Source organism: Poecilia reticulata, linkage group LG8 (genome assembly GCF_000633615.1).
Source record: "Poecilia reticulata strain Guanapo linkage group LG8, Guppy_female_1.0+MT, whole genome shotgun sequence".
Lineage (NCBI taxonomy): Eukaryota > Metazoa > Chordata > Actinopteri > Cyprinodontiformes > Poeciliidae > Poecilia > Poecilia reticulata.
This window is the reverse complement of record NC_024338.1, coordinates 21,473,490-21,489,349: the sequence shown is the minus strand read 5'-3', so window position 1 is coordinate 21,489,349 and position 15,860 is coordinate 21,473,490. Positions and strand designations below refer to the sequence as shown.

The 15,860-nt window shown below is 39.7% G+C and overlaps 2 protein-coding genes across 2 annotated transcripts; both read left to right on the top strand.

Annotated features, from left to right (window-relative positions):
• Nucleotides 1–941, top strand: LOC108166476 (protein FAM83G-like). The gene has a single exon (XM_017306133.1). It carries the CDS (start codon nucleotides 432–434, stop codon nucleotides 939–941), a length of 510 nt encoding a protein of 169 aa, XP_017161622.1. The 5' UTR covers nucleotides 1–431.
• A 653-nt stretch (nucleotides 942–1,594) lies between these two features.
• LOC103469150 (uro-adherence factor A) lies at nucleotides 1,595–14,849 on the top strand. The gene is made up of 7 exons (XM_017306132.1): nucleotides 1,595–1,605; nucleotides 1,909–2,254; nucleotides 3,598–3,765; nucleotides 8,628–8,752; nucleotides 9,406–11,067; nucleotides 11,680–13,144; nucleotides 13,694–14,849. Exons 1-7 carry the CDS (start codon nucleotides 1,595–1,597, stop codon nucleotides 14,282–14,284), a joined length of 4,368 nt encoding a protein of 1,455 aa, XP_017161621.1. The 3' UTR covers nucleotides 14,285–14,849.
• Nucleotides 14,850–15,860: the final 1,011 nt, after the last annotated feature.

The window sequence follows — 15,860 nt, the reverse complement described above, 5'->3', positions numbered from 1 at the left end:
CTAATGATTTAATGAGACTAGGAATAAGGGCGGCATATCTCCATCCATCATTTTTATGCCATTCAAAGTTCGTGAAACAAGCTGCTGCTTGGAAAGTCTATCACGTCACGCGTGGGTGGGTGCTTTTTTTTTTTACCTGTTGGCGTGGCACCTGTCCCGTAAGGCGGTGCAGCCAGAGGCATGTCACTCTCACTATCTGCTGGGTGACTTCTCCTTTCCATACCAGCAATGACCGAATTTTAAAACGCACCACTGGATTTTAGGAGCGACTTTGTCTGTTTATTCTGACATGGTCTAAGTCCTAAACGTCAAAAATGCTGAGAATGAAGATATTTGTTTTGCCAAAAGTCTGAAAAAGACTGGAAGAACTGCGRACTWTTAAAGTGTTCATAGCTGTGTCATAACCTAGTAAATATTTTCAGCTCAAAGAAATGGCTCTATCCCAGATCCAGTGCCTGGATGATAACAACGTAAACCCGCGGATCTACGAGTCCAAACCGGAGTTCTTCTACTGTGAGGAGCAGCGTCTCGCGCTTGAAGCGCTCCTCCGGGATGGTCGCGAGACTTTCGCTAAGTACCTGGAGGCTCGCGGCCTGCGGGGTTTCCTCTCCGACCTGGAGCAGGAGACACTGACCGCCGCTCTTGAGCCCTTTGACCCGGACGCGGAGCTTTTCTCAGGGGAGGGAGAGGACGAGCCGGAGCCGCTGTCGTTGCAGTACTGGCCGGACGTTTCGGACACCTCTATCCCKCAAATGGACCTGGGCTGGCCTGACAGCGAGGCGTACAGAGGGGTGACACGCACCACAGTGTACACGCAGCCCCCGATGGAGGGTCAGGCCCACATCAAAGAAGTGGTCAGAAAAATGATTGCACAGGCGCAGAAGGTAGGTGTTTGCAGTTTACTTCAGTGTCATATTTTATGTACCATCYCTGTTATKTGATAAATGAGGAAAACATTAAATAAAAATAAAAATGAGCACATGTAAAAATGAACATTTAGTTTTTCTTTTATCTCATAGAATACCATATTTTTTGCTGTTCTGCTCTGTATAGCAGTAATTCTTTTTTTTAATTTTTTTTTGTGAGGTATGTGGTTCTTTGCCCGGGGCGGCATGGTTAGAGGAGCACTACAAAACGAAACAAATACGTTTTTTTTTTTTTTACCCAATTGCTTGTCCATTTATTAGAAAATATCACTGAACACAACTAATGATGGTGATTACTGTGTGTGATTTTAGGGTACAACTTAGCCCTTTACTCTATTTGTGAACATACAAAAATGGACATTTYTTGTACCATTAGGAAGATCCTAGATAACTACTAGGAAAATTGCCCTTATTTGGTTGCATATGTTCTAATCCAGATATTGTAGTTTATAATGGTTTGAAATGGTGAAATTTAGTTTTCTTAAATGCTGTTTCAATCTATAAGGAAAGCATTGCCTTTTTTTCAGAATAGTTGTTTWAAAACCTTTGAAAAACCATGACYAGAATATCCAGTGTGTGCCTAATGTGTACATATGAGTAAACCAAACCATGCTGTTTGGCTTTACTGTGGGAAACTCTCACATACGTTTGATTTCTCAGCCCTAAAAATGACTGTCAGGTAACTAGGTTCCCAATTTTAAAAACAAAACTCAGCTAAATTAAAACTGACTAACTGTATACATCATGTGAGGACCAGAGTCCATAGTCCACTGCAGAGCAAGTGTCAGTAGAGAGTAAAGTGCAACGTGATTATGGTACTTTATCAAAGAAGTACTTCACACTGTAGCYATCCCTGCAACATTAACGCGTGTTAAGCCGAATATTTGCATGAGCATGTGCAGTGTACTGATAGGGCGCATGTGCATGAGTCAGCTTATGCAACTGACTCATCCGAGGCCTCACAGTTTATGACTTGTTTTAGTCCACAGCAGCTGTTCTCCAGAAAAAAAAAANCTAAGTACCTGGAGGCTCGCGGCCTGCGGGGTTTCCTCTCCGACCTGGAGCAGGAGACACTGACCGCCGCTCTTGAGCCCTTTGACCCGGACGCGGAGCTTTTCTCAGGGGAGGGAGAGGACGAGCCGGAGCCGCTGTCGTTGCAGTACTGGCCGGACGTTTCGGACACCTCTATCCCKCAAATGGACCTGGGCTGGCCTGACAGCGAGGCGTACAGAGGGGTGACACGCACCACAGTGTACACGCAGCCCCCGATGGAGGGTCAGGCCCACATCAAAGAAGTGGTCAGAAAAATGATTGCACAGGCGCAGAAGGTAGGTGTTTGCAGTTTACTTCAGTGTCATATTTTATGTACCATCYCTGTTATKTGATAAATGAGGAAAACATTAAATAAAAATAAAAATGAGCACATGTAAAAATGAACATTTAGTTTTTCTTTTATCTCATAGAATACCATATTTTTTGCTGTTCTGCTCTGTATAGCAGTAATTCTTTTTTTTAATTTTTTTTTGTGAGGTATGTGGTTCTTTGCCCGGGGCGGCATGGTTAGAGGAGCACTACAAAACGAAACAAATACGTTTTTTTTTTTTTTACCCAATTGCTTGTCCATTTATTAGAAAATATCACTGAACACAACTAATGATGGTGATTACTGTGTGTGATTTTAGGGTACAACTTAGCCCTTTACTCTATTTGTGAACATACAAAAATGGACATTTYTTGTACCATTAGGAAGATCCTAGATAACTACTAGGAAAATTGCCCTTATTTGGTTGCATATGTTCTAATCCAGATATTGTAGTTTATAATGGTTTGAAATGGTGAAATTTAGTTTTCTTAAATGCTGTTTCAATCTATAAGGAAAGCATTGCCTTTTTTTCAGAATAGTTGTTTWAAAACCTTTGAAAAACCATGACYAGAATATCCAGTGTGTGCCTAATGTGTACATATGAGTAAACCAAACCATGCTGTTTGGCTTTACTGTGGGAAACTCTCACATACGTTTGATTTCTCAGCCCTAAAAATGACTGTCAGGTAACTAGGTTCCCAATTTTAAAAACAAAACTCAGCTAAATTAAAACTGACTAACTGTATACATCATGTGAGGACCAGAGTCCATAGTCCACTGCAGAGCAAGTGTCAGTAGAGAGTAAAGTGCAACGTGATTATGGTACTTTATCAAAGAAGTACTTCACACTGTAGCYATCCCTGCAACATTAACGCGTGTTAAGCCGAATATTTGCATGAGCATGTGCAGTGTACTGATAGGGCGCATGTGCATGAGTCAGCTTATGCAACTGACTCATCCGAGGCCTCACAGTTTATGACTTGTTTTAGTCCACAGCAGCTGTTCTCCAGAAAAAAAAAAATATTTGAATGAAACATTCTCAGATTACTTCATTGAAATGCTTTGTCAATGAACAATTGGATGATTAGCCCTCATTTGAATTGYGTCTCAACTACAGCAATTTTAATTGTTTTGTGTGAGATGTATTAAGACGTGTAAAGTCTAAGGCATTAAACCTGCTAAAATCTAAGAGCAACATCATGTGTGCATTAATATGSATATTTTAAAGCTTGAACAGGTGGTGAACATTATTTAAGATTACCCAGAGGGATACAAAAGTCGCACACACACTTATGTTTTCTTTTCCAGGTGATAGCCGTGGTGATGGATGTCTTCACCGACATCGACATMTTCAGAGATCTGTTAGATGCCGGGTTTAAAAGGAAGGTGTCTGTTTACATCCTGCTGGAACGCACAATGCTACCTCATTTCCTCTCGATGTGTCGGAGGGCTAACATGCATGCCGGGCACCTGAAGGTAAGCTGCTGTTTCCCACCTCAAAGTCGGTATCAAAAAAACATCACAGAAATGTCCGTGTTGGAATAAATTAGCTGTAAATTAGCAAATTAGTACTTTATATAACAAGAGTAGGTGTGCCAGTTTGGTTTGGCACRCATAACTTTTTACAAAATGACTATCAAGTGTTATATATAATAAAAAAAAAGACCTCTGTGTTGCCGTTGGTTTCTCTTTCACACTGAATCACAAACACGCTCAAATAAAATGCTTTAGATCACTCGGTTGGCACTGAACAAGGAGGTGTGTYTATGTTGGATGTTATTAAATGTAATTAATTGTCATAAAGCGGAGAGATGGTTTTGGTAAAATGAAGACATGTCAACTTAAGTAACTGTGATTGAAATGAATTGTAAGCTGAGGTCGACTCCACCCTTCACATTTACTGACTCCCCTGGTATAGATGTTCTAAAACCCTTAAAATAAATGTGTTTTTTTATTATTATTATTATTGCAGTAGGACGATCTCACACTAAAAATAATGAAAATTCCAAGCTTTAATATGAATGCTCATTGGGGAAAATAATTTCTCATCAAGAAATAATTGTTTTATGTTGTTTTCAACAAAATCACTGGTGCTACTCCTATTTGCAATTTGTATGTAAAAAAAATACAGTTAAAACATTTTTCTAAAAACAGATGCTTCCTATACAAACCTTATTAGAGAAATCTAATGACCTTTGACAGAAAATAGACATTGTGTCACTGGGTCTTTCAGTAAATGTATCCCCAAAACCACGTAGAGATKATATTTAATGGCAACATGATAGAGGAAAAAGGACTCTGGGTAATCTGAAGAGACTTCACCAAAGGAATGGTAWCAGACCCCTTTCTGCAATAAGTGGGACACCAGTTGTTCAGTAAAAAACAATTGCTTAATGGGATTTGATTTGATTTTCCACTGAAAACATGGACTTAATATTTCCAAAGCGAGATTAGGCTGACRTATTTGATCAAAATTCATTACTAAATTGAATCGTTTTGACAAGACAAGTTGGAGATACTATATCCTTTATAAGTACAATGTAAACATGTCCCTCACATTTCTTTTCCAATCAGTTYTTTAAATAAAAAGTGCTTAAACTTATTTACCTGTTAAGAATCTTGCTTCTGTCTTAGTGGTGGTTTTCTAATATTTTCTGGCCACCATCTCAGCAGAATAGATTTTAATGAAAATATCACAAACACTTATGGGTGGGAGTTTTTGCACTGCACAGTAGATTTTTAAATACGCATAAACAAGTCATGAATGTGCAAACTCTTTCCTTGCCAGATGATGGTTGTCAGCTGAGGTGATTCATGCAGCGTGTAACAGCTTAACAGACTCTCAGTGCCATCTGGGTGCAACTTGCAAACAAAACAGCATAAAATGCCACTGTGTCATTTGAGAGTATCTAGTTTATGAACATGAACTTCTGTTTGCATTGCTTATAACGTGATAAGTGAATGCGGACGTTTTGGTTGAGCAAGATTTTCTGTCCGTTTCATCATTGTTGCGTTTCCCTTCGTATGAAAATGAGGAGCATTTTGCTGTCTGCTGTTTCTCTCCAGGTTGTCTCAGCTCTGCCTTTCTTCTTTAGTGTGAGATGCCAAGTGCTAGTCCTKCCCTTAGTAATACATCTGCACTGTGCACTTTTAGCCTGAAGTTGCCCTACTTTTTAAAATTAGTCAGGAACTAGACAGCAAGATGTCTCTGTTTTAGGGAAAAGACAGTCGGCATCTTACCGTGGTTTGACAGGCGCTGTGTTTACAGCTCTGGTCAAAATGTCTTCCATACTTCTGTCATTTGCAGTCGTAAAGCAGCACTCCTTTTAAGTGTGGCGCAATAAAGCAGCGTTGAAATATTCAACGGTTATAAAACCATTGAATAGATAGCAAACTCCGGKTTGCTATCAGTCTCATGACTATCAGTCTCGTCTCAAAATCATTCAGAAGGATGAAACACTCTCCTATCCACTGAGCAACGTAAATGACACAAAAGAAGAAGAGGTTTCYCTACAGGAACACTTTGAAAATTGGCTATAGAGAAAATAAGTGRTAATTGGTAATAAACCTRATCAAGAATTGATTGAAATTTCAAATTGAACTCTATGTGCTGCGACTAAATGGACAATGTTTTTGTCAATGGGGAATTGAACCTTCAAAAATATTATCTAAGCTCATAAAAAATTATTTATCAAACATTTATTGTCAACTTAGGAGCATCAGATAAGGCAATTTATACCCTAATTTAATTCTTATCTCTACTACATGAGGGGAAAGGAAAATAAAGGATGGATTCAACTCAATCTAGATGAACTGCCTTTCCGTACTTGAAGCAACACTAAAAAAAGAATAAGATTCCTTATTCTTTTTTTAGTGTTAGGCTGTTGTTTTGCTTACAGGTCAGACTGGATTTCTACAGGCCTGACCGTCAAYGATATCTTGGCACAAATGGGTGAAGATTAAACTGACTGACAGACTGTTKATTTGGCAAAGGTRTTGGTGATGTTGGTGATTCTCCACTTTGGACTCAGAACGGGGATGTGCTGAAAAGCTCTTAAAGAAAGTTACCATGTTCATTATAGATGAATGGGAGAGTCTCTCATGTCTTAGTCAGAAGGGTTGCTGATGATTCGGCTCGTTCCTTCTTACCGACGGACTCTACCTGGACTCCTTTCTTCAGCATGTAATTTTRGGARAGGAGTAATCGACTGGCCTGTGGCTTATCAACCAGTCACAAGAAGACTGGGGTAAAAACAAGAGAAGTGTCACATTYGAGAGACAATAAAAAGAAAAGATTGAATTGTTTTTTTTCTAAGATTCACATTCTTTAGACTCGGGTAGCCTGAAACTGTCAACAGCCTATTATTCAAGACATAAAAATATCTCATGACTGAGRCTGCCTTTGCATTCATGGATTTTCTAAGCAATTGATTATTCTAGTAAATAGAAAAAAAAATCCACRCTCAAGCATTAATATATTATTCAACATTTAAATTTGTGCCTAATGAAGGATTATGCAGAGCTTTTTGCATGGGGTTTTTCAGATCATCAAACATGTTTTATTATCAGACATAGATCCCTGCAGTAAACACAAAATTCAGAGTTTTTTTTATTGAGAATTTTATTTACTAATGGACTGTTGCCCGGTGTCGGATGCTGAATCATGACTACTGTGCTTAATTCTGGCAACTGCTTCAGGTGTTCTTGTTGGATCTTGTGTGACTTCCCATGTGACTGTGGTTTGCTAGAGTCATAAAGACTTGAAAATGGCTTCGACCTTCTTCCAGACTAATAGATGTCATTGATGTTGCTCCTCATCCCTCTGAAAATGCCCAGGGAATGAGTAGTAACTTTTTTAAATGTTTCAACCTACCTCGTGTAAGGGATTTGTTGATTCTACAGGGCATGCAATAATCAGAAATAGGTGCAGCTTGTGAAAATTAACCTCGCTCTTAAAAAAAAAATAAGATCACGTTAATTTATGATTTAAAAAGAAGGTCGCCAAGAAAGTAGACCCTTTAAGATGTTGTGGTATTTTCCTCTCATAGCTGCTAATCTATGCTGGAAAACTGAACTACTGTATCGCAGTAATGACACAAAGACCTTACATGGTTCACACAGTGCTTCAAGGAAATGCAATCTGTGTTTTAACGGCATGTGGGGAAGCAGACAAATATTTATTGCTGAGTCATGTCCTTCATTTCTGTTGGGTTATGCCTGGAGGRCACAGGAGGTTTTAGCTTTCCCTGTCACCCAACATAGTGGTGCCTTGAATTATTGGGGAGCAGTAGCCGGAGCAGAACCTGGTACGTCAAAGAAAATGGTATAACCTTTAATGATATTAATGGTGGYGTATACACACTGGCACCCCTGCAGCTTCCGCTGACAGCTCGGGAAGTGTGTATGTGGGGCAGCTGTAGAACATTAAAGAGGAGCTAATGCCAAATCTGCACAAGTGACAAGTCTGCAGGAAAGCTGCGACTGGGCGCCTGAATGAGAAGAAGGTGGCTGGCAGGAAGGAGGAAGACAAGTGTGACAGATTGRGATTTTGCTGCAAGCTGTAGGCGATGAGTTGGAGTTGGTGGAGGGCTGGATAAACAGAAAGGGTGGAGGAGCAGATGAGTTCACATGCGAGTGAGAGAAAGAAGAAGAATGTTACACCTCAGCAGGAAAAAAGAAAATCTGAGACTCTTCAGAATTGTTAGTTGTCCAACAGTGTTTGTAAAATAATGGAGATTACAAGTCCAGAGACGGATTTTGCAAAAAAAAAAAAAAAATTGTATATAAGAGAATGTATTAGGTTATGTTGACACAGCTAATGTGTTTACCAGGAGAACAAAGAGAACAGGAAGAGAAAGTTAAAAGTGCAATCAAGTGAAGGAATACATGTGTCTCGGCCCTTTAAACAAGCTATGCAAGTATCTTTCCACTACTACAAGTATGTGGTTGCACAATGTTTTTGCTGCAGTATTTTCGTTCTTTATCTTCGCAATCTTTATGGAAGACACTGAACACAAATAATTTTTTTATGAAGTTTCATAACATTAACACATATTACAACAAATAAATTTTGGGCAAGGTCACTAATGTCATAGTTTAGATGAAATTAGAATGGAACATTTTGAAAAGAAGAATGGACAAAATGCAAGTGCACAACATACTTTTGAGTATCATTTTTCTTTGCCTTGTGCTGTTTTTTTTCCTCATAAAATCCCAATGAAATATACTGAAGTTTGTGGATTTAATGTACAAAAAGAGAAAATGTTAAGAGGTAAAAAATGCTTYTGTTATAGAAAGTATAAACTTGGTCCTAATAGAAATATCTGTTTGCGTTTCAGCATCTTCGTGTACGCTGCACAGAAGGTGCAGAGTTTTACACTCGGTACTGCACCAGGGTCAAGGGGCAACTCGGGCACAGGTTCATGTTCATTGATGGAGACAAAGCTGTTTCTGGGTCGTACAGGTCAGTGTACAGTATGTATGATTATATGTTTTTCCTGGATGGATTTTAGGGTYTCCGGATGGGGTGATTGGAATAAATAATGCATTTTGTTAATTTTAGGCTAAATTACTTCATTGATGCACAAGAAATATCTTCTGTCCATGCGATAAGCAATTTTGTTACTGCTATTAAAGTGTGCATCTCAGGTTAGTTAGAAGGTAAACACCCACATTTAATGATAAATAATGTAACTTTGCRTTTTTATCCATAAAAAATTTTACTACTATAGTTTCTATTGATTAGCAAAACACCCCATTGATAGATTTCTATTTTGTTGAAACAAGATCTTTAAAGCACATTATATAAAAAGGGACAACCTTATTCTCTCACTGCTTGACAATAAATCAGACTAAACATTTCCTGTTTACATGACATGGTTAGCTACTTTTTTAGGAATGAACAAATAGGAAARGTTTTGTCTGGTTTACAGTGGTAAAAAAGTTATATGTTTTTGTACAATTTATGTAAATATATATAAATATAGTATTTAAGTCTGTTGTCGTAACATTTTGCATTCCAAATTTGCTGAGGTAAAAACTCAAAATAACAGAACCTGTTTAAATAACCTGTCTGCTCATATTAATGATCCTTCCTTATTATTTTTTTCTGTTTAGTTTCACATGGATGTCCTCACGACTGGATAGAAATCTCATCACTGTTACCACGGGCCAGGCTGTGGATGCTTTTGACCAAGTGTTTCGCTACCTGTATGTTACGTCTAGTTTTGTTGACCTACGCCAAGTCACCACAGATCCTGAGCCTGAACCAGACACTCGACATCAGGTTTTATCCGTGGCTCCTCCTCCTGCTGCTGTTGCTAGAAAACTGTACAACCCCAAATATGCCCTTGTTGCTTTAAGTAGCCCTAGCCCCGTGAGCTCGAATAGCAATGATAGCCCCAAAGAGTCTGAAGTTTCAGAGGAACCAAAAAATAAGAAGAAGCAGAAGAGAACACGTGAAGATCCGCCACAGGATGCTCCTCCTATCCATCCTGGACTTTTAGGTCTAGAGAAAGCATGCTTACTCTCATATCTGCCCACCTGGCCAGAACCTGATCCACCAAGCGATGTGATAGGGTTCATTAATATCCGGGACTCTAAAAAACCAACCCAAGTTCATCTTCAACGTTCTGAGATGTTTGAAATCAGCCAAGCAATCAAGTTTAGCAGTCCAATCAGCAAGCCACAGGAAACTTTGCCCGAGGTTGCAAAGCCCAGAAATCGAAATGCACAAAGTGAACCCAAGACTGACGGTTTGTTGGTGGATAAAGCAAAACCAGAAAAGAAAAGTGTTGACAATAACAATGAAGAAATGGCACCTGAAAAAAACTCACCTTTGCACAGACAAAAGTTAAATTTCGACAAAAGCGAAACTCAAATTCTCCAAATGGAGAAAAAACTGCGTTCAGATTCAGATTCAGGTCCTGTTTCTCTTATTCCACAAACACTACCACAATCTAGCAACAAAGCACTCACACCTAAAAATGAACAACCTTCATACAAAGCCCAAATTACCTCCACAACCAGTTCTTTGTCAGAGTCCCTCAAAGAATCTATATGTGTAAAAGAACCTGAAATTGCAACTGTTTCACAAACACAAAGTACTTTGGTGGATCAAACAAACACCCTGMAGTCAAACAATGCACAAAAATCTCAACTGCACAAACAAACTCAGTTAAATACAGAAGAAAATGATGTAGCATCACATCTAGAGTCACACAGTAGTGCTGCTAATACACAACTTAAAATCTCCTCTGAAGAGACTTGTGACCTCCAGAACACTGACAGTCCAGGGCACATTGCAACTTCTTCTGCTTGTCCCAAGCAATCTGAAAGTTCACTTTCCAAAAATAATCTTGTTGCTATTACTACAGCAGCTTCAACCACAGCTACAAGTTCTTGTAATCCAACTCCCTCTACTAGCTTACCTTTGACCCTTCCTCCACCCACGTCTTCTTTTCCAAAATTACCTTTACACCCGTCCTCTGCATCTTCTTTTACAAGTTCTGTTACTCCAGACTCTAAGCCTTGTTCTGACCAACTACAGAAACAAGATAGTGTCAATAGCAGTACTGAGACAAATCCAGATATTGTTGTTGTTGAGAAGTCTAAAACCAGGTTAGGGCCACAAATTATTACTGATACTTCTGCTTTAACAAGTTTGGTGCAAACATCTCCAGTAAAAAATCTTGAGAGTGGCCCAGATTTGCGCAGAAACAGTGTCAGCAAAACAGGATATCCAAAACAAACAGAGAACACAAACATTCCTGAAGATACCAAACAGGAAACACAGATTGTCACTTCCCAAAATGCATCAAATCAAGAGTCACACAGTAGTGCTGCTGATACACAACTTAAAATCTCCTCTCAAGAGACTCATAACCCCCWAAACCCTGACAGTCCAGGGTACATTGCGACTTCTTCTGCTTTTCCCACACAATCTGAAAGTTCACTTTCCAAACATAATCTTGTGAATATTACTGCAGTGGCTTCAACCACAGCTACAAGTTCTTGTAATTCAACTCCCTCTACTAGTTCACTTTCAAACAATCCTCCCTCCTCATCTTCTTTTCCAGAATTACCTTTACTCCCATCCTCTGCACCTTCTATTACAAGTTCTGTGGCTCCAGACTCTAAGCCTTGTTCTGACCAACTAYWKAAACAAGACAGAGTCAGTGACAATACTGAGACAACTTCAGGAATCTCTGTGGACAAGAGGTCTAAGACCAGTTTAGGGCCACAAATTGTTACCGATGCTTCCGCTTTAACAAGTTTGGTGCAAACATCTCCAGTAAAAAATCTTGAGAGTGGCCCAGATTTGCGAAGAAACAGTGTCAGCAAAACAAAGTATCCAAAACAAACAGAGAACACAAACATTCCTGAAGATACCAAACAGGAAACACAGACCGTCACTTCCCAAAAGACAAAGGGTAAGGAAACTGATAGAAAATGCAATGACAGACCAGAAGTGCAGTCTGTTACTGAAACCCAACTTGAAACAAAGTCAGATGTTTCAGCAAAAGATTCATCAAGCWCAGCCATTGTGAATGTTAATGAACTAGTCCCTAAAAGTGTTGATTCAAAGACACACAGAGACTTTATAGCCACAAGTAACAGCACTTCTGATAAAACCCTGGTGAACTTGGAATGTGCCAAAGCGACAAATACTCAAACATACCTTGCAAGATGCCATGAACCTCAAATAATATCATATAGTAACTTTACATTAGATGATATATCACACAACACTTACATACTCAAAGAAAACCATGATGGCAGTATAAACAGTGCTGCAAATGCACTGAGTCAGCCTGGTAAACAAGCACAAGTCCCATCAGTAGACGGCACAGACGTCACATTAAACTCAGTAAAACAACACATGCACAACACCTTTCAAGAACAAGCTTGCATAACACAAGTACCTGCATACTTCTCCAGAAAAACACTTCATTTACCCTTTTCCAATGTGCAAGCAATGGATTTGAGTTTGCAAACCAACAAACAAGAATCACAGTTGCCCACAGCTGATGTACAAAGCTCAGCTCCAAAAGTGTCTCCTCCAAATCTACCTACCACAGATTCACGAACAACCTCRCCAGACCTACAAACGCCTACAACTGATATCAGTGATGATTACTTATCACCAAGAGAGGACTCCACTACCTCTGAAGAGTACTTTGAATGTAGTGAATCTCCTTCACATGAACCTGATCTTGACACAAGTGGGAGTCGCAGCCATGGGACAGGAAARAATAGCAGCCCAACTAACTCAGATTGTTGTTTTTCAAGAAATGTTGGCACTARTTCTGCTGACTTGGATAATAGTTCCAGTGCTTCTACATTAACCAGTTCAAGTCATAGTACTTCTTCCAGTGAATCCAGTATTTTATCTTGGACTTTTAGAGACCCCCCTACCTCTGTGCTTGGGACAAAAGGTCAAAACAGTGAGTCAAAGATAACAAATAGAAGAAATAGCAAAGAAGGTGCTAAAATTGAGGTAAGCAGTAGCAACACAGAGAAAAAGGAGCGAGTACACCAGAGCACGGAGGGGACAGACAGTAAGGAGTTAAATCAAATGCCTAGGTCTTTGAAAAAGGAGAGTGATTTAAAAGWAACGGCCTTAAAACTCAGTAAGGCCYCTGGGGGACAGGTTGAAGGAGCCACGACAGACGGAGAATCAGTGCAGAAAGAGACAAAGCGGTTGTCCACTGGTGAACTTAAACCAGAAAGGGTTTTATCTGAGGCAAAGAAATYCCTTTCCAGCAAGRATAAGCCAACGAACCAGGCTGCWCTAACCCCCGGCAATACGGAGATAAGACAGAGGCAATCTGCAAGGGAGACAACAGGACAGAAGGTATGGAAGTCATGAATGTCACATTTTCTTATTAGATCATTTGTTTCTTTAGAGAGAATATAGACGTTTCCTACCAACTAAAAATCTCCAATAGACGTCGATCAAAGTCCCTGTAACACTGCTGAAAAATTAGAAAGTGTATCAGATATAATATTGTTATCACCTGCCTGATCAAGTGTAGGTCCCCTTTTTTGCTGCTAAATATGCCTGACCCACTGGGTCATCGACTCCTGTAAATCCTTGAAGGTATGCTGTGAACATGTTTCGTGTTTATGAAAGTGTCATGACAGTCTTATTCACCCCCTTTCAAATAAAGTGTTACCCTGAAACGTTAACAACATGTTAACCGTAGTCCAATCAGTAGTTTTTTTTCTTGTGGTKAGGACGCTTTATCTTCCTGCAAAAGGCCGCAGCCATCTCGGATTATTATTACCACACTGACTAKTCGAGTCGTATTCTCAGCAAACTGCAATTCACTTTGTATTCAAACAAAGTGAACTGTTGCCCTGTTTTACCTGTTGGTTAAGTATGCCTTCTGTGTCTCTGCAGCCTTTGAATCCATCACCCAAATCTCAGCCGCATCAGCAGCCAGGCAGTAGAGGCTCTTCACCATCGCGACCACTRAGGTCCCCTAGCGGCTCCCAAGCTCAGGCACCTCGTCCTTCGGGAATCCGTGATCTCAGCCCAACAGAAAGCAGGGCTCTTCAAAGTAATGTCAAAGAGTTTGTTTACAAGCCACCTCCTCGCAGATCACAATCCAGATCCCCCTCTCCAATGAAAGCTGCTCCCATGGGGTCTGCAGCCGGGCGGAAGCAGGTTTCCCAGAGCCAGCTGCTCACTCGGCAGCTTCCAGCAGCGCCRATTCGGTCAAAGTTTGACCAACCACAAAWMCAGCCTGCAAAGCAACAGGCCTCCACTCTCCACACACTTTCCAGCCTGCAGCCTCAGGCCCACCCTYTTGCCCACCAAGTGTCTGAACAGGCAGCTGAAGAATCAGAAGACGCAAGGGCTCCTTTTAACTTAACTCTCAGCAGGTTATACAACTTCAAGGGATTAAGAGACAAATGGACCAAGCAGCCGACTCAGAGCAGGAGAAGTAGCACCGGCACACCGGTGAAAGAACGTAAAAGCACAAGTTAAGGAGGTTTATCTGTTGTCCTGTCATCGCAATATGTTACTGAAACATCAGACCAGAGAACAGGGATTAAAAACTATCTGAGTCCATGTTGAAAATGACAAGTGGCTGCTTTTGATATTATTTGCTATTATTTCTGAAAAGTTCATGATGTTTCCTTGTTCTTCTTTTTAAAGTGTTAAATTTGCACACTGTTATTACATAATAAATCTCAGATGTACTGTATGTCAGTCTGCATGGAGTACATGCCAAAACTTGCTGTAGAATTAAAATTTAATTCTGTTCTCACTTTATTTGGTGGTGCATATRAATTTGCCTTCTTTTGCCCAGTTTATGGTTTACTGTATTTACCAAGTTTATTTACATATTTTTGAGAGGTTTTTAAGCTGAGCATTCAGCTGAAGTACAGCTTTGAGTTGGGAATATGATGAAAACAATTAACCAATTCCTCCAGCCGTGACCCGCGGTGCCTTTTCAATCCAAAACATTGTGACAGTTTTAATGTGGTTTTCCTGCTCTGACTTACTGTTTAAACAAGATTTTTCAATAAAAAAATTTTGAAACACAACACAGGATGTTGTTCTATTGTTGTTCCTGGCGCGTCGTAMGTTCTGTCGCGACTGCTTTGTATTCATTCACGGTGTGTCATCAAGCCTATTGATTCATTCTTTGTTTACACCAAAATCCATTTACATTCAAATGCTTCTGGCCGGAAATACAAAGTCACAATGCCTTCGCCCAAAGCCAAGCAGGAGCGAGAACTGTGGGGATGAACACAGTAAACACCTGAAAGGCTTGTTATGCAAAAGACGGATCCAGATGTCCTGCAGATTACGAAGACAGGGCACAAAAAGAAAAATGAACAGGTCATGTAATTAGATTAAAGGGTGTCTTTTTTTTTTTTACTTTTAAACACCTTTGTTTTATTGTATGCAACATATTTCCATGTATTATTTTGTTAAAAGTATTAGCACCAGTCAAGGAGTTTCACAGATGAGTTTTTGTTTGTTTTGTTTTGAGGAATTGGATGTGTAACAATCTGCTTCCGAGAAATGAATTTTAATGTCCAAKACAAAGTAGAATGAATTCAGTGCTTTATGAATCATTCATGACTGCACTTTGAGGCTATGGGAACCCTGCCAACTAAGATAATTCATACATCATCCAGGCCTCAGATCTGAAAAAAGAAAAGAAAAAGAAATTTTTWAAATGACCAAAAAATGTCCTGCTGGGGTTTATTACTCACATTATGTTTCACAGCATGTAGCRATTTTGCAGGTATCAGTCATAATTTACGTCAGGCCTGCCTGTGAGTTATCACCCGACTCCAGACTCTAAAACAGGGTCTTGTTGGCATTTTTAAACATCAGTCATTTAATTCTTTCATGTAATTTGCAAAAGTGTTGAGAAAGGGATCTTTTCATTTTATGTTGCTTGAAAGAAAGCAGGATTCTTATTGTCCTGTGCAATAGTTCTCAAGGCAATCTGTATTTTATGACCACAATGCTAGTTATAACTTAAATGTACAACCTACAAATGTTAAATCTTCTATTGTGGTCTGACACAAAGGAAGGCAAGAAA